At 42.2% G+C, this 19,214-nt stretch overlaps 1 protein-coding gene across 3 annotated transcripts in view; it reads left to right on the top strand.

Moving 5' to 3' along the window:
* erbb2.L (erb-b2 receptor tyrosine kinase 2 L homeolog) overlaps positions 1-19,214 on the top strand; it is a 41,753-nt gene that overhangs the window by 16,959 nt on the left and 5,580 nt on the right. For all 3 annotated transcript variants that reach the window (XM_018234710.2, XM_018234711.2, XM_018234709.2), the window contains exons 2-18: positions 7,607-7,758; positions 8,889-9,075; positions 11,664-11,798; positions 12,232-12,318; positions 12,436-12,551; positions 12,702-12,843; positions 13,932-14,048; positions 14,721-14,847; positions 15,198-15,271; positions 15,366-15,456; positions 16,012-16,211; positions 16,456-16,588; positions 17,441-17,531; positions 17,630-17,787; positions 17,914-17,961; positions 18,063-18,198; positions 18,276-18,398. In XM_018234710.2, coding sequence (XP_018090199.1) covers positions 7,607-7,758; positions 8,889-9,075; positions 11,664-11,798; positions 12,232-12,318; positions 12,436-12,551; positions 12,702-12,843; positions 13,932-14,048; positions 14,721-14,847; positions 15,198-15,271; positions 15,366-15,456; positions 16,012-16,211; positions 16,456-16,588; positions 17,441-17,531; positions 17,630-17,787; positions 17,914-17,961; positions 18,063-18,198; positions 18,276-18,398 — 2,117 coding nt within the window. The remainder of the gene's footprint in view (positions 1-7,606; positions 7,759-8,888; positions 9,076-11,663; positions 11,799-12,231; positions 12,319-12,435; positions 12,552-12,701; positions 12,844-13,931; positions 14,049-14,720; positions 14,848-15,197; positions 15,272-15,365; positions 15,457-16,011; positions 16,212-16,455; positions 16,589-17,440; positions 17,532-17,629; positions 17,788-17,913; positions 17,962-18,062; positions 18,199-18,275; positions 18,399-19,214) is intronic.

Below are 19,214 nucleotides of genomic sequence, written 5' to 3'. Positions count from 1 at the left end.
CATCAGACACAAGTTAACCTACCTGTATGTTTTTGAAATATGGGACAGAGAATTACAGTGATGAGGTCTGAATTCATACTATGACCTCAATACTATGTCATAATGCTTATAATACTGTGAGTAATAAGAAGCAGCAAAGAGCAGTAGCCTTAGGCTTTAGGGTCCTATAATATAATGAGGCTTAAGGTGGCCATAGACGTAACAATTACGGTCTTTCTTGGAAAAGATGTTTCCAAGAAAGATCATTCGTTCCAATACACACGTGTAGAGCTGAATGGTCAGATATACATATAGAAACAATAGAATTCTACTGTATCTGATGATTCAGCACTAACAATGGCCAATGTTTGGGTCCCTTCAAAGGTACCAGTCCAGCCTGATTGACAAGCTGACCGATATTCAAGTCTTCTGCCGATATCGGCCGGCTCTTTTCCCACCATACACGCACAGAATATCCTACGAAAATTTGTTTGGTACAATATTATCTGTGCGTCTATGGCCACTTTAAGTCTCCTCCAATCAAACATTTTACACTCTTTCCCTGGTCCTAGGGTTGACAGGGGTGTCACTAGTTAATCTCCCCAAAACCAGTGATCTGCAGAGCATCACTCCTATAAATATCAGCCGACCTACACGACTGTACTGTAACATCCCCTCTATTATCAAGTAGCAAGAGATTAACAGAGTTCCTAACTAATTACTGTGGATGACCCAAGACTCTGCAGAACATCTTTGTTTACACACAGATGACAGATTAACCCTTGTGTACTACATTACTGCATAAGGCACACCCAGAGATCCCCGGAATATTAATAACATAACTTTTTCACAACTGATTCTCCATGTTTCACCATGAATTTTGCCTCCTCTTCTTCACTTGGAAAGTGGTACAAGGCTGTCATTGTGTTCTGCAGTTCTGCCTACCCCCCCCATATCACCGCAGGGTTAAAAGTTTTAAAGTTACAGGCCCCCCTCCCCTACACAAGATAATGCTGTCAAGGGAGTCCTATTGTGAGGTCATCAGAATGCCCCTACTAGTAGCATGAGTAAGAATGTAACATGGCAAGGTTAAACTAGCAGTGCCCTTCCGCCCCTGCAGAGCAATAGTTACAACCTAAGTTCTTAGTTCTGGATATAAAGGGAAACTATGAGAATTAGAGAAAGAATTCTGTTACTCGTGCCCCTTCTGCCCCGACTTTCCTAGCTCTGGATCCAAAAATATCTTCTTATCTAGGACTGGTGAAGGACCAGTAACACCACTATAGGTTTTCTATACATTTCAATATACTGTACTGTTACCCGGCATATGTAGTTTATTGAAATAAGTTATATTAATGCAGGGGGGTGCAATTCAGGGTTTCATTTGGTATAGTAGGTAATTCAGAATAAAATAAACTTTAGCAATTAACCATAAACGGGCAAACATTCCATCAGGATAATGAATATTTCATTGGAAGTGTCCGCCAAACCAATGATTGTGTGTATTTAGTGAGCTCTGATGAATAAGAGAAAGTGTTCAATGGGCACAGACGTTTCTTTCCCACCCTAAAAGTGACCCTATCCCAGAGGCAGAATACAGTCCTTTCCCAGACGGCTGGTCCATTGTTGGGGGATCGAATAGGAACGAAACTTTTTTTCATCACATCAAAGCCCAAAGGCTGAATAGACGCCATTTTTGAGTGATGGGCTTGCTTAGAAATATACTCATTTTATTCCCAGACAGGAGAGAAAGGAAGGATGATTTATTATTCTGGTTATAGAAAAAAAAGTCGGTATGTCAGAAGATGGGGGGAGTTATATTATGCCAACAGGCTTGTTTGGTGAACATGAAAATAAATGTAGTGCAGCCATCCAATGAAATGCAGAGCGGAATCCATACGTGTCATAGTACTCGGATTGTTGTTACGACTGTGGGTTGCTACTATGGACCCATTTGTATCATTTATTAAATAGATTTAAAAATATGGAGGGATCAAGTGAGCACAGAATCTGGGCGAATAGTGCATACCATACTGCAATTTAAAGAGGTTGTTCATCTTTGAATTAACTGTTAGTAGGATGTGATATTATGAGTCAATTTGCAATTGGGTTTAATCTTTTATTATTTGTGTTATTTGACTTATTTAGCTTTTTATTCAGCAGCTCTCCAGTTTGTAATTTCAGTCATCTGGTTGCTAGGGTCCAAATTCCCCTAGCAACCATGCACTGAAGAGAGAGACTGGAGTATGAATAGAAGAGGCCTGACTTGAAAGATGAGTAATATAAAAATAAATGTGTAGCTTTACAGAGCATTTGTTTTGTAGATGGGGTCGGTGACCCCCATTTGAAAGGTGGATTGAGTCCGAGGAAGAAGGGCGGTAACATGTAAGAATGACAAGTTGCTTTGATTCGGTGGGCATTTTGAACTTCATGGTTTTCAGCCGTCTTTAGTAAATGATAAGAATTCTGAAGGTTTTGGGAGGGGGTAGCGAGAGATTTACGAGAGGTACAGTTCGGCTACCCTGTGTATTAGGGTTACTTGTACTTGCACTGCCCCTGAGTAACGGGTAATAAACTGCCAGCTGTGACTGTCAGACCCCTATGAAGTGAAAGAGCGGCTGTCGTCTCTCAACTGAAGTGTGTGAGATGGAGAGGGGCCTGGTTTCCACAGACAATCCCCTTGTTCTTATCTTCTGCCCGAGGCAGGGACACAAGGGAGAGATGAAGGGCCCCAGTGAGGCTGCACATTACAGCAAGGCTTGGATTTTCATCCGCAATGTGTAGGCCGAAGCCTGAACAGGCCGTTGCTAGGAGACCCAAGTTCCACAGAAATGCAGGAAATGTCTGCCCGGGGCAGCTGCACTAACTCTGCCCCTGCCTCCCTCACACCACTGACCTCTTCTCAGTCCCTAAGGGGATTTAAAGCCTTAAAAACATTTTGTGGAGGTGGAAAAGTTTGGCGCTTTTTTTAGAGACAAGTCATGTCTCAGCGCTCGGAATTCCTGTTTATTCTTATTGATATTGTTACACAGCTTTGCCCTCTGTATTCATTCCGTTCTCTTCCTTTAAATGGATTCAACTGTGTGAGGTCCTCTGCAGATACACGCAATATATTTAGTAAACAGTTCTGCTGGGAGATTGTTTAATTGTACAGCTATGGGATCCGTTATCCAGAAAGCTCCGAATTATGAGAAGGCCGTCTCCCATAGACTCCGTTATAATCAAATAATTCACTTCTTTAAAACTGATTTCCTTTTTACTCTGTAATAATAAAACAGTCGCCTTGTACTTGATCCCAACTAAGATATAATTAATCCTTATTGGAGACAAAACCAGCCTATTGGCTTTATTTCATGTTTATATGATTTTCTAGTAGACTTAAGGTATGAAGATCCAAATTACAGAAAGATCTGTTATCCGGAAAACCCCAGGTCCCGAGCATTCTGGATAACAGGTCCCATGCCTGTACTTGATCCCAACTAAGATATTATTAATTCTTATTGGAGGCAAAACCAGCCTATTGGATTTATTTCATATTTACATGATTTTCTAGTAGACTTAAGATCCAAATTACAGAATCCGGAAAACCCCAGGTCCCGAGCATTCTGGATAACAGGTCCCATGCCTGTACTTGATCCCAATTAAGATATAATTAATTCTTATTGGAAGCAAAACCAGCCTATTAGGATTATTTCATATTTACTGATTTTCTAGTAGGCTTAAAAGTGTGGACATCCAAATTGTGAAAAGATCCCTTATCCAGAAAACTCCAGGTTCTATACGTTCCCGATAACCGGTCCCATACCTGTTAAAAGTCCATAGTTAGTGATTCCCCTTATACAGATGTATAGAAATCAGGTGACCCGCATGCATTTCTACAAGTAAATACTGGAATGGCCACTGAATAGTGTTGATCGGCATCAGTCGCTGTGCTGAGATTTCCAGTTCTGCAGGTTGGACCTCCCTGAAATTTGCCTCCAACTCCCAGCAGCCCTTATATATATTAAGAGCAAAGAAGCTCATAATATTAGCCCTGTAGCCAGTGCTTTTAGCTGTAGCAGATCCAGGGGCAAAACAAAAACAAAACTTTTTCGTGGCTTGTTTTCCATTATCCGGAAACCCGTTATCCAGAAAGCTCCAAATTAGGAGAAGGCCATCTCCCATTGACTCCATTTAAACCATTAAACTGATATCCCTTTTCTGTGTAATAATAAAACAGTCGCTTGTACTTGATCCCAACTAAGATATAATTAATCCTTATTGGAGGCAAAACCAGTCTATTGGCTTTATTTCATGTTTTTATGATCCAAATTATGGAAACATCTATTATCCAGAAAACCCCAGGTCTGGATAACAGGTCTCATACCTGTACCAATAAAACACGTGAGTGCGGTTTTATCATGTTCCTCTCTCTGTTCTTCATGGCTGCGGCTGTCACTCATTAGACTGTTGCCATAGAGGTGTAGAAGGGAGTGGAGATGCCTCCGCATGGCAGGGAGTGGCTCTTGCCTTTAAACCGGTTTGACTCCCTTTAATGAGGTGGCCTAGTAAAAAAAAAAAAAAAATACCATGGCTTTCAAGCTTACCAGGTGAATTCCTGACACCTCTGTGTTTGTTTTGTCTTTTATGCCACCAAATTAACAGAGCAGTCTGAACCCCAGCAGCTGGAGGCTCAGACAATCACTATGCCTGCTTCAAAAACTGGAGCCTGCCCTCAAGTTACTTGGGGGCACATTTACTAAGCTCGAGTGAAGGATTAGAATGAAAAAAACTTTGAATTTCGAAGTTTTTTTTTTGGCTACTTCGACCATCGAATTGGCTACTTTAACCTTCGACTACGACTTTGAATCGAACGATTCTAACTAAAAATCGTTCGACTATTCGACCATTCGATTGTCGAAGTACTGTCTCTTTAAAAAAAACGTAGACCACCTACTTCGCCACCTAAAACCTACCGAGCACCAATGTTAGCCTATGGGGACATTACCCATAAGCTTTCTAAGCAATTTCTGATTGAAGGAAAATCGTTCGATCGATGGGCTTCGAATCGTTCGGTTCAAACGATTTTTCCTTCGATCGTTCGATCGAAGTAAATGCGGTAAATACTTAGATATTCAAAGTCGAAGGATTTTACGTCGATGGTCGAATAGAGGGTTAATTAACCCTCGATATTCGACCCTTAGTAAATGTGCCCCTAAGTGTAAATAACAATGAACCTGCATTAGATTGTGAGCTCTTTAATGCACATTACTGTGTGCCCCTTTTGCACTTTGAATTTTTATATATTTATGCACCGTGCAGCAAAGCCCTCATCATGGTTCCTGGTAGCGTATGTATAATAAACATATTATTATGCACATAAATAGATTTATCTTCATCATAATTATACATCTTTGTAACAAAGGAACAAAATGTAAGCAAGGGTAGCGCCCATGTTGGCACACTTGCCGTAGTGCTTTATCCAGACGTTATTACTTGCAGTCCCATACTCATGCTCATATTTATATATATATATATATATATATATATACTGTATATAAATTGATATACACCTCTTAAAGGCTGAACTCAACAGCTCAGTCTCATAATAAACTACTATAGTTTGTAGTATGTTAAATGGATTCATATTTGGAAAGTTGCTTAGAATTACATTTTGTTTCATTCTGCAATTTTTTTTTTCAGTTTAAACCTGAGAAAAGTCTCGGCACAGTCAGTATTGTGTCTGTTAAGTTGTGGGCACCTTAGCATTCATTAAACGAATGATGGGGTCTCTGGGGGGACAGTACTTGGGCAGCAATACAGGAAGTTGTTGGAAGAAGAGACACAGACAGACAGACAGACAGATGTTATATGGATCATTAGGGATGTTTCCTGGGGAAATTGTCAACATCCTGACGGGGCGCAGGACACGAGCAGATATTTTTAGGGACAGCTGAGATGTATAAATCCATCAGAGATGAGCGCTGCGCCATAAATATCACGTGTGCATATCTATTTAATATAGTGATTAAAAAAAACCTCCATTAAGTGCAATCCTACGACAAAATGATATCTTCTGCTTCTTTCTGGTTGATGTAGAGCAGGGGTCCCCAACCTTTTTTTACCCGTGAGCCACATTCAAATGTAAAAAGAGTTGGGGAGCAACACAAGCATAAAATAGTCCCTTGGGGTGCCAAATAAGGGCTGTGATTGGCTCTTTGGTTGCCCCTATGTGGACTGGCAGCCTACAGGAGACTCTACTTGGTACTATACTAAGTTTTTATGCAATTAAAACTTGCCTCCAAGCCTGGAATTCAAAAATAAGCTTCTGCTTTGAGGACACAGAGAGCAACATCCAAGGGGTTGGAGAGCAACATGTTACTCACGAGCTACTGGTTGGGGATCACTGATGTAGAGGAAAGATTCCATCTGAAGCTGTAAATCTGTCCGTGTTCTACCATAGAAAATGACAGAAAAAAAAGTATTTATTTGCTTAAACGGGATGTATGGCCAAAAATTATAATCCCCCTTTGCCTTTGGGGAGTGATCGGACAAGTTTCTGGATAAGGGATCCCATACCTGTGCTAACTAGCTACTTACCACTACTGCTGATATAATAATATGGAAGGCTTTTTGTGAGTGTTTATTGAACATTGCAAAGCCCTGATTGGCTGTACTGCATGCTAATGAGAAACATCAAATTCATGGTAAGGGCTATACACCATAAGGGCAAATAATCTCCCCCAACTGCCTTCTCGCCGGCTAGAATGTAAATCGCTGGCGGGATGGCAATCAGTGCGATTCATTTTCTAAAGTCGCCCGAAGTTGCCTCACAAGGAAACTTCGGAAAAAAAAGCGATCTTTGGGATTTCGATTCTAGTTGTCGGGAGGCAGTTCGGGGAGATTGGTTGCGCCGAAGAAGAGGAGATTTGTCGCTGGGCGACTAATCTCCCCGAATCTGACCTTGTCTCTGCCCTTAATGTAACAAATATGGAGGTCAATGAAGAAACATAAAAAGAAATAAATTTGCTTCGGTGATTTTGGTGGGGCAAGTTTGAAAATCCCGATCAAGATGGCCTTGCAGTTACTTGTAATATCCCATGTCCTTTGTGTTCTGGTTTATTATTTAACAATAACTGGCCGGTGTCTGCTTTATACAACTTGTTATAATTATAATGTAAATCAAACATATTATGCTGCAGCACAGACAGACAGACAAGCTTATTTACAGCAGCGGGATTGTTTTGCAGTCCAATTCCTGAGCACACCTTTATCATTATTCCAGGTATCAGACAACAGTACATTCTCATTAAGCAATCAATCGCTGTTGTATGTGTTCATGTTTATGTAGTACAATGGCATATACTGGATTTAGGCCTCTGCATTTTCATCAAGGACTTGTCAATAGGTGCAACAAGCTGATTTCTGCAAAATGTACTCCTTAAATATGCACAGGAAAAATTATATTTTTGTTATTCTTTTGTTTATTCTCTAATAATTATATTCAGGTCTGGACTGAGATTCAAAATGGGCCCTGGCATTTTAGGTCCAATAAGTAGTGCGTAATAAGTATATTTTATATGTATCGCCCAGTAATGATGGAGGAAAACCAAGAGTCACTTACATATCTGTTCTCTTTATCTTTTAGTTTGCACTGGGACCGATATGAAACTGCTTCATCCCTTCAGCCAGAGAAATCACTATGAGACTCTCTATACGATATACCGGGGCTGCCAAGTCATCCAAGGCAATTTAGAGATAACCTACCTAAAAGAGGACGATGATGTATCCTTTCTGCAGGTAAGTGAATGTAGTGAGTGAGGACCATATACAGGTATGGGACCTGTTATCCAGAATGCCTCCAGACCTGGGGCTTTCCATATATCGGATCTTTCTGTAACTTGAATCTTTATACCTTAAGGGCAGAGACACACGCTCAGATAAATACTGCTGCAGCACCTCTTTGTTGCAGAAAGTGAAAACTTGAATCAAACAACCGGGGAAAATTTCCGGCTTGAGAAAGGGCAAGCGTAAGCCCAAATGTTGTCTGGTTGTTTGATCTAATAAATTAAATTTTCACTTTTTGCAACAAAAAGGTGCTGCAGCGGTATTTTTTTCTCTATATTTTACTCCCACCACTGAATATTTCATCCTCCAGAATGTGAATGCTACTGTAGTGGTGTCGTGCTGAAAGATTTTTTTATTGGGTGGCTCATATATCAGACTATTTTAGTTTTTCATATGTTTAGGACCTGTTATCCAGAATGCTCAGGTCCTGGGGCTGGATCTTTCCGTGATTTGGATCTTCATACCTTAAAGCTGGCCATAGACACAAAGATGTGATTGTACGAATCAAGGATTTGTACGATTTTCGGACCGTGTGGAGAGTCCCGTAATTTTTCGTCCGGCGGAGACCGGTCGTTTGGTAGATTGGACAGGTTAAAAGATTTCTGTCGGCTGCGAGTAAAATCTCTGCGTGTATTGCCGATCGTACGATTTTCAGTGGGAGACTGTCACCAGCTTTGTCAGACATAACTTTCATACGATTGCTGTCAGGGGCAGAACATCGGCTGATCTGTTCTTTTACTACTTCATATGAGTGGAATGGTTAGTGCAAGGTCGTGAGATGGGAAAGTCCGATCGTACGATGATTCATACGATCGAATCTTTGCGTCTATGGCCAGCTTAAGTCTACTAGAAGATCATGTCAACATATTCATTATATCTTAGTTGGGATCAAGTACAAGCTACTGTTTTATTATTACACAGAAAAAGGCAATCAGTTTTAAAAATTGTAATTATGCAATTCAAATGTAGTCTATGAGAGACGGCCTTCCCTTCTGGATAACCAGTTTCTGGATAATGGATCCCATGCATGTACTTGTTTGCCAGTGGTGGGACAGACCGTCATTGTACATTCTCTATTTCAGAACATTAAAGAAGTCCAGGGCTATGTCCTAATCGCTCATAACCTATTGAGTTACGTGCCCTTGGAGAATTTACGGATTATCCGCGGCACGCAACTGTACCAAGAACGATACGCGCTCGCCGTGTTGTCCAATTCAGACCCCGGAGGGACGGCTGGCCTGCGAGAACTGCGCATGAGGAATCTAACGGGTAATGACACTGTTTTTGTTTTATTGGTTAGTGTGGAAGGCCACATTGTTAATGTCGTTGTATAAGTGTGTGAGGAAATCATGTACAAAACTGTTAGTCCAATACAGTTTGATTTACACAGTAGGTGCCATTAATGTGCATAATCCCAGATAAAAACACTGCCATTTTAAGCATTAAAGTCTGACGCTGTGGTTCTGTGAAGCTGAGGGCCCTTCTTCCTGTTGTATCAGCCAATGAGGGCACTTCTTCCTGTCACACCAGCCAGTGAGGGCACTTCTTCCTGTCACACCAGCCAATGAGGGCACCTCTTCCTGTCACACCAGCCAATGAGGGCACTTCTTCCTGTCACACCAGCCAGTGAGGGCACTTCTTCCTGTGACACCAGCCAATGAGGGCACTTCTTCCTGTCACACCAGCCAATGAGGGCACTTCTTCATGTCACACCAGCCAGTGAGGGCACTACTTCCTGTTCCAGTCAGAACCTATATAATTTCCTGTGAGGGACAGACAGAACATAAGAAAATGGCGGCCTAGATTTTTTATTAAGATATAATTCTTAATCTGAATGGTTAAAATATCTTTCAGAACATAAAATTCCCCTCTGACTGTGTTGACATATATAAGGTGTAACTGGGCAACAAGGGATTGTTATTGTTTGCTCAATAAGGAAAAAAATAAAAGTCAGTGGCCATATATGTTCCTGGATTAGGGAGAACGTGATTAAGCATTTTTTTATACACTCAGTGTTTATGTGTGTGTGTGTTAGTGAATGTGTGTGTGTGTGATGTGAAGATGCTTCTGAGGTACTTCCCACCGGCTCCATTTTGTTTCAGAAGAGGGAAAGCAGGCACAGATACACATTGTTCAGCATAACACTGACACAACATGGGGCACAAAAGGTGTCACTAAACTCTGAGGTGAATTCAAGGCTAGTCAAAGAATAACCCAAAATCAATCGCTGCATACAAGCTAATTCTGTCGTACTGACAAGGCGGCTGCTGCTTGCATGCAAGAGTTAATTTCTTGTTAATCTTTATCTGCCGCGCTGGGGCGTCACTACATAGGAAGCAGGGGCCCCAGAAGCTATAGGGACCCCACAAGTCCAGGGCCGGACTTACATAGCACCCCTAGGCCTGCTGATGTTCGTTGCCCTCGTCCCCTCCCTTTTATTCGTGTAAATTTTCATAATCAGGCCGAAGCAGTGGGGATTGGCACACGAGAAATTTAAAAAACTGTTTTATCCCCTGAGCATCTCCAGTGTTTTTGAACTAATGTGGGTGTGGTTGGGCAGCATGCCCTAGGCCCGGGCCTTGGTGGCCACAAATCTGAGCCTGCACAAGGCCCTAATTCAGTTTGTGTGACAGCTGAGGCAGCAACAGTTTTAGATATGTTTCCATTTGCTCACCCAGAGGTAACTGAGCCAGTTATGCAACCCGATTTGCCCCTATAATACCGAATGGGTAGACGGCATGGAAACTCCTGACTTGATGCTGAGACAAGAGAGAGAGAGGCGGCCAAAGGTCTCAGTGTCATTGTGTATCAGGTGAAATGGCTAGAACCATTCCTGATTAGACTTTAGCATATTTACTACATCTTTAGTTCAACCTCAACATAAGCATGAGCAGTGCCTCTCATTGGTGCACATGTATTGCCTCTCCAGACCATGTCGTCTTTCCTAATGTCCGGGTGTAGGGTGGCCGCCTGCTTTCAACCAAACAGCTTGGTTTTTCTTGGGGCTCTTCGGGTCTATTTGGGTTTTAGCATTGTGAAGCTTGAGCCAAAATCTAGCCGATGTGAGAGAATTAGTGCTGGAGGGATTGTTGTGGGGAAGATGTGAACTATTAAACGTGTTCGAAGACTTTCATTTGGAAAACCCGTAACCCAATGCTGAGCTTCATGGATTCCAATACCATCCCATATTTCTCACAGGAGGGGAATTTCGGTAATATTAGAAGGAGGTGTGGGAAGATAATGTGTGTGACACAGCCTGTGTACAGTGTAGGAGATGTCGCTGTGTGTGTGTACAACAGGAGATACTAAGTGTGTTACTGTGTGTTTACTAGATCATGTTTCCATGCCTGGAACAGCTGCCACAAGTATGTCCAATACGTCAAACCCCAGTACATTGCAGATGATCTTACAGCCCCTCAGCCTGAGAGGGAAATAGAGCTGCGTCTGATCCAATCAGCCAAATTTAAATACCTGCGGAATAAAACTATGCGGCCTCTGTACTATGAATAGGCTAGAATGTGGCCACATGGAGAGCGCGGAGACTAACAGAAATCCGTGTACTTAGTCCATGCAACTTGAAATAAATGGCGCTTATTTTGCGCGGCTTCTGCTGAACTACAACTTCCAGTATTCCTGTAGGAGTTACAGTTGATTAACAATAGTTGCAGAACAGTTGTGGTGCCTCTGAACTTGACTAACTAATCAAAGATATTTAAATGGTTCAAGAAAGTCTCTACCTTGAAAAAAAACCCATCCCTATGATCTATATGAAAAATAGATACTTTTTTATTCATCCAAAATAAAGAGTTTGTTTCCCCCGGGTGATATAATATAATTTTGTTTCTTTTTCTCGGCAGAAATCCTAAAGGGTGGAGTGATCATACAGAACAACACGCAGCTTTGTTTCCAGCAGACAGTTTTGTGGAAGGACATCCTGAGCCAAAGCAACGGCCAGAGAAATGAGGTGGTCTTAGGACCCAGCAACCGGCAGTGTAAGCCACCATTTCATGGAGGAATTAGGGCCACATTTATTCCCCTTTAAATTCTCCATTCAGTAGTATTAATGTTATTCATGGCCCTAGATGGATGAAGAAAGGAGAAGAGTAGGTTCCTATCAGGTGTGTCTTATATAATGTATAGGGGAATAGCGTATTGACCGGCAGACATTTGAAAGGCTTGTTCATTTATGGAGGTTGGTGTTTTTGGCAAAGCAAAGAAGAAATGCTCCATTGAATTAACTATATGGCTTTGGGGAGCTCCTCACTGCTTGATAAATCTCCTCAACAGGAGCCAGTAGTGATATGGCAGTATGTCTTTCTGTCCCAGAGAAGCCTTGTGGTTTCATGGGTGACTTACAATGTAGATGATGTTCGCTTGGCTACTGTTTCAACATGGTGACACTCTATATGTCTTCTCTCCACCTAGGCCCGCCATGCTCTCCTGCATGTGGCTCTCTTCCCTCGGGCCGATCTGGATTGTGTTGGGGAGAAGCACAGGAGTACTGTCAGACCTGTGAGTAACTGTGATGGTTGGTGATTGAGTATAGTTGGTCTGTAGGGCTAGAGAAAGAGTCCTAAGAGGTCACAACTATAGGCCTTAATGTAATGTTTGTCTCTTGCTCTTTGCCAGTAACCAGCACTATCTGTGACAGCGGGTGCCAGAGATGTAAAGGGAATCATTCTACTCACTGCTGCCATGATCAATGTGCCGCTGGCTGTACTGGACCCAAGAACTCAGACTGCCTGGTGAGACACCTACAATATACCCTGTGTAAAGCTGTATGTATGTATGTTATATGAAGTGTGGGTGTGAGACACATTCTATCCCTCGTTCCCTTTGTCTGGATCACTAGATTCACTAAATGAAGCTTGTGATTTATCACATTGTATTTGCAGGCCTGCCTTCACTTTAACCATAGTGGGGTGTGTGGGTCGCACTGCCCCCCTCTCAGAACCTACAATCCAGAGACCTTCGAGTCTGTACACAACAAGGGTGGCCGGTACACGTTTGGGGCAAGCTGTGTCACTACTTGCCCGTGTAAGTACTTTCCCCTTAAAAGGCTTTTTCATAAGTTAACTTTTAGTATGTTCTAGAATTGCTCATTCTAAGCAACTTCTCAATTTATCTTCATTATTTATTTCTTATAGTTTTCTCATTATTTGCATTTTTCTTCTGACTCTTTCTGACCTCATCTAAAAAAAACAAATGCTCGTAGGCTACAGATTTATTGTTATTGCTACTTTTTAATTACTCATCTGTCTATTCAGGCCTCTCCTATTCATATTCCAGTCTCTTATTCAAACCAGTGCATGGTTGCTAGGGGAATTTGGTCTTTAGCAACCAGGCTGCTGAAATTGCAAACTGGAGAGCTGCTGAATAAAAATCTAAATAAGTCAAAAACCACAAATAATAAAAAATGAAAACCAATTGCAAATTGTCTCAGAAGTGTGCTCCTCATTTGTAATCTGGGGATACCTGCACCAGGAAGGAATGCACCTATAGGAGTATTTCAGAAATTTCACAATCTCAATTTCTCTCAGTTTCTGTTATGAAACCACAATGATTACATACACACACATATATATATATATATATATATATATATATATATATATATATATAATACACAAGAGCCACCAATATCTTGTTAATTATATCCTTATAAGCAGTGACTAGTGATGTCATCCGTTATAAACAGTGAGTGGTGATGTCATCAGTTATGTCATTTTTGTCACATGACTCACTTAAACTTGTGTATTAGAAGTAACCTCGGGGTTCCATGACCTGTATAGAAGCATTCTGCCTCGTCCTTTTATATGGTCATGGAACTCTTCGGTGACTTATAATATCCTTATATTTTACAATAGGAGGTACTGCATTCACTAAATATTTACTTGCACGTTGCTGTACAACCAACCTATATCTCTGCTATTTCTCTTCTTTTCACTTAATCAGTAGACTGGAATTTAAATGGGTCCAGGGAGGTCACCCCAGGCTGTTGTTGGAGGGTAATGGGAGTTGTACTGGAGGGGAGAGTTTGAAGTCCTTGCTTTAACATGTTGTAATGGGATTGTAATGTATTTATGGTCTGATCTCTACTTCATACATTGTCCTTTCTCAAACAGATAACTACCTTGCCACCGAGGTTGGCTCTTGCACACTATTTTGCCCTCAATATAACCAGGAGGTGATTGTGGAAGATGTGCAGAAATGTGAGAAATGTGACAAGCAGTGCAGTAAAGGTAATTATCCTGTAGCCTTTATTTTAACATAAAGCTTTGTAATCGCCTTGAGACCTGGGCCAATCAAGGCAGAATGTGTAGCACTGTAACCCATGGCCTGGGGCAAGAACCTACACTGAGAATGAGAATATTAATGGTGGGCCTCAATCCAGACATCCACTTCCATAAATCTCTTCTAATAACGGGAGGACCTGCAAAATAAATAGGCAGTAATAGCAAATGTAAACTGTAAAGGTAAGAGAGGAGTTTAGTGTGAAAACTGTTGTTGTGTTGTTTGCACCACCCTCTTTACAACCAGAATTTCCAGTTTTCAGTGCGGAGCTGCCAGAACTAAAGCCTCAGACATGGCCGCTCTCGTGTCATTCGTGAGGTCGTGGAGGTTGCCTCTATATTCTAATCTTGCAACATAAATAAATCAGCGCTGATAAATACACGTATTGTTATTCTATGTAAAGGTGTGGCATGACCAGGCACCTATTTCTATTACCTCAGGGTGGGTATTGTTTATAGCACAGGCAAGCATTTGTTTCTTGTAGGAAATAATCAATAACTTAAAGGGGCCACAAACTTCTTCTTTTGAGACATTTATTGTTGGCACTTGTAAAGTGATGACTGTACCCCTTTAAGGATGTTGTTAATGTGCATGTGCTTTGTCTGATTCTCCGACCTCAGTGTGTTATGGACTTGGAAGAGACTTCTTGAGAACAGCACAAGCCATCAATGCTTCCATCATCCAGCATTTCCAAGGCTGCACTAAGATCTTTGGGAGCCTGGCATTCCTTTCCGAGTCCTTCAATCCGTAAGATTTCTTCATTATTTTTCTGGAACTTCCGCAGTAAAACGACACTTGCTCACCAGCAGCCATTACCAGCTGCCTCCAGGCACCATTAACTTATAACAAGTTAACGGATATAGGAAAACGTTGCTGCATTCAGCCATTGTTCCAACAATAGTTATAATTAAGTGAAAATGTTTTGCTTACAGAGAATATTGTGCAAAACTCTACATGTCAGTTGCACACCATTTATATTCTACATACATACATAACCCTATGGTAAATATGTTGTCTAGTGCCAGGTGCCGTAACGGCAACTCTGAGGATTAAACCAGAAGTCATAGCTTTGCTCTTTTAATTCCATTTTCTCACAGAGATCCCAACAATCCCAGCTCGGTCCTCACAACACAGAGCCTTGAGGTGTTCAAGACCCTTGAAGAAATCACAGGTAACCAAATACAGGAAGATTAGGATTTTATATTTCATAGCAGCACCACTGAATATAGGGTCATCTCATTATGCTTCCCTTCTTTGTGCTGCAGGATATATATATATTGAGTCCTGGCCGGAAGAACTTAACAGTCTCAGCGTCTTTGAGAACCTGCGCGTGATTCGTGGACGGATGCTACAGAAGTGAGTTGATTTCAGCTTCCCAGCCAATGTTTCACCCATGGGTACGACTGGTTGGCTTTGAGCAGGACTCAGTGAAGGCCTTTTACTTATCAGAAGGCAGTTTGCAAAAAAATGAGTGCAATCTGCCTTTCCTATAGGTACTAAATGGGGATCGCGGGAGACATGAAGTTAGGGAACAGGCCACAATGAGCCCCTGTCCATACCAACTGCCCTACAGACAGGGCTTGCCTGCACCCACCCAATGCTGCTCTCTGCACCTCTTGATGGATTTTTAAGGTGAAGAGTGAAGCTAAACCCAAGGAAGAAGTGCTGCCTGAATGACCACTGAGGGTCAGAATTTACACCCCTTGGTAGATTGGGTTTTCCATGCTGCAACGTTCATAATGAACACCAATCGTCCATCAACACTGATGGAGCAAAGTCACAAGAGACTGCTTGTCTTCTAGCATATGTACCGTTGGCATTTAGTATTATATAATAATGTTATGAAATATACTTGTTACATTAATTGTGGGGTTATTCATACATGTGACCTCTGACTTTAAATCCTGCTAGCGGGGCATATTCATTAGTCCTGAGGAACCTTTCCATCTCATCCCTTGGCTTGCGCTCCTTGATGGAAGTCAGCAGTGGGCTGGTGCTGATAGAGGGGAACCCAAACATGTGCTTCTTGGATAGTGGCCCGTGGTCGGATCTCTTCAGAACCCCAAGACAAACTATACTGAAGACACTCAACAAACCCCAGGAATTGTGCGGTAAGGGGGTCTCTTTCTTTTCCATTCAGTCATTTGATAATGTTTGGGGTTTTGTTACTATGAATTAAAGTGGTTTTGTGAAAGGAACTATGACCTTGCCTTACCTTTACACCTTCAGCTCATTGGCTATTCTCAGAATTCACCATTTTAAAGACATTTTTTCAAGCTTTATACTACTTCCATTGTATGTCGTTGTCTTCGGTTTGACACCCAAAGTGCTGATGGCTCCCTTTGGCATTTGCAGACCAAGAAGGGCAGAAGTGCTTCAGTCGCTGTGCTGGCGAGCAATGCTGGGGCCCTGGCCCTTCCCAGTGTGTTCGGTGTAACGGATTCCTGAGAGGCCATGACTGCATTGAGTCTTGCAACATCCAGGATGGGTGAGTTGCTAATAAGGGATAAGAAGGTTCATTTATGAATGGAAACCAAGTGCAAAGTGCATAATTACACATAGTTACTCAGTACGTTAGTTTGAATAAAGACTCAACAATCAAGTTCAAACTTTAATGTCTATATTTAACCTGCCTAACTGCTAGTTGATCCAGAGGAAGCCTCTCCAATTTGCCTCAGTGGAGGAAAAAATTCCTTCCTGACTCCAAAATGGCAATGGGACCAGTCCCTGGATCAACTTGTACTATGAGCTATCTCCCCTATCCCTGTATTCCCTCACTTGCTAAACACCATCCAACCCCTTCTTATACCTATCTAATGTATCAGCCTGTACCCCTGATTCACTTCACCAGCTCTCCCTGTAACACCCCTTTCCCTCCTCTAATCTCATTGGCTCCCTCCTGTCTGCTGGGAGGAGCTACTGGTGAATAAAGCATCCGACCCTTCCTTGTACCTATCTAATGTATCAGCCTGTACCCCTGATTCACTTCCCAGCTCTCCCTGTAACACCCCTTTCCCTCCTCTAATCTCATTGGCTCCCTCCTGTCTGCTGGTAGGAGCTACTGGTGAATAAAGCATCCGACCCTTCCTTGTACCTATCTAATGTATCAGCCTGTACCACTGATTCACTTCCCAGCTCTCCCTGTAACACCCCTTTCCTTCCTCTAATCTCATTGGCTCCCTCCTGTCTGCTGGGAGGAGCTACTGGTGAATAAAGCATCCGACCCTTCCTTGTATCCTTGTATCTAATGTATCAGCCTGTAGCACTGATTCAGGGAAACACTGGCTGCAAAGTACAGGGGAACCCGGGTATTAAAAGCTTTTCTATTTTTGCCCTGTAGAATCCCAAGAGAGCATGTTAATGGAAGTCAGTGTGTGCCTTGCCACTCTCAGTGCCACCCACAGAATGGATCTCTGACATGTTCTGGCCCGGTGAGTTTAACCTGTGCAATGTAGGGACTACAGATGGTTTACCAGAATGCACCAGTGTATGTTGAGTTTAAATATTTGTGCTGTGCTTTTCCTTACAGGAAGCTTCTCAGTGTATAGAGTGTGCCCATTATATGGATGGGGAAGACTGTGTTGAGCATTGCCCTAGTGGAGTAAAGGGAAGTTCCTTTGTTCCCATTTGGAAATTCCCCGACAAGGATAAGATCTGCCAGCTATGCCCCGTCAATTGTTCCCACTTGTACGTAATTCTCATTGGCACCACTGTCTAGTTTTCTTCTTCTCCAACATACAATACAATGTACATTAGATATTAGAGACAGGACAGTGTGTGTGCTAAGTACTTAGTTGGCCTTTGTTCCACCAGGTGCAATCAGATGGATGAAAGGGGCTGCCCGATTTTACCGGACAACAGGTACGGTTGGGGATTCTGGTAGAATTATGGCACGTTCTAGCTTCTTCTTAAAGATTCCATAACTATTGTCTCTTTTCGTTTCCCTCCCTGATCATCCGCAGCCAAGTGTACATGGCAGCTTCAATCGTCATTAGCATCTTAATTGTGATAACCATATCAACGGCCATTGTGTTGTCGATCCGGCGCCAAAAGCAGCTAAAGAAGAAGCACACCATGCGTCGCCTTTTACAGGAAGAGGTGCGTGGAGTGCCACCATGTTCCTTATACAGAAGCAGGGAATTGTCATGTGAGCTTCACTTCTGCTTCCTTTCCAGCTCGTGGAACCCCTGACTCCGAGTGGGGCTGTCCCAAACCAAGCCCAGATGAGGATCCTTAAGGAGACAGAACTGAAGAAGATGATGATCTTGGGATCTGGGGCATTTGGTACTGTATACAAGGTGAGAGCAATACATGCACATGGATATGGATGCATTTTATTCCTTAATTCTCTATATTTAACTGCACCGTATGCTAAAGCAATCACGTACTTCAGTAGATCCACAAGTTCAGCATGACCTGTGACTAGACCCTCCTACTTTTCTAATTACATCAGCTAAAACATGACTTTTAGTATGGTCTCTACAGGGATAGGATGATATTATGAAGATTCATGGTTAGCCATCGTTTTGATTGTTTTGTTATTGTTTCCCTTTCGATTCGGCCTCTTGCCAACCCATGAATATATAAAACAACTTGGACCTGAAACCTTAAAGACTGGGCAGTACTCAACAAAACCAAACTGTTCCAGTGCAAGTGGGCTGGCGGCAGAACTAGCCGACAGTTAAAGGGATCCTGTCATAGGAAAACGTGTTTTTTTCAAAACGCATCAGTTAATAGTGCTACTCCAGCAGAATTCTGCACTGAAATCCATTTCTCAAAAGAGCAAACAGATTTTTTTATATTCAATTTTGAAATCTGACATGGGGCTAGACATTTTGTTAATTTTCCAGCTGCCCCTGGTCATGTGACTTGTGCCTGCACTTTAGGAGAGAAATGCTTTCTGGCAGGCTGCTGTTTTTCCTTCTCAATGTAACTGAATGTGTCTCAGTGGGACCTGGATTTTACTATTGAGTGTTGTTCTTAGATCTACCAGGCAGCTGTTATCTTGTGTTAGGGAGCTGCTATCTGGTTACCTTCCCATTGTTCTTTTGTTCGGCTGCTGGGGGGGAAAAGGGAGGGGGTGCTATCAGTCCAACTTGCAGCACAGCAGTAAA

The sequence above is a fragment of the Xenopus laevis genome, chromosome 9_10L (genome assembly GCF_017654675.1).
Source record: "Xenopus laevis strain J_2021 chromosome 9_10L, Xenopus_laevis_v10.1, whole genome shotgun sequence".
Taxonomy (NCBI): Eukaryota; Metazoa; Chordata; class Amphibia; order Anura; family Pipidae; genus Xenopus; species Xenopus laevis.
The sequence above is the reverse complement of the archived record's forward strand: the minus strand, read 5'-3'. Positions and strand labels throughout refer to the sequence as shown.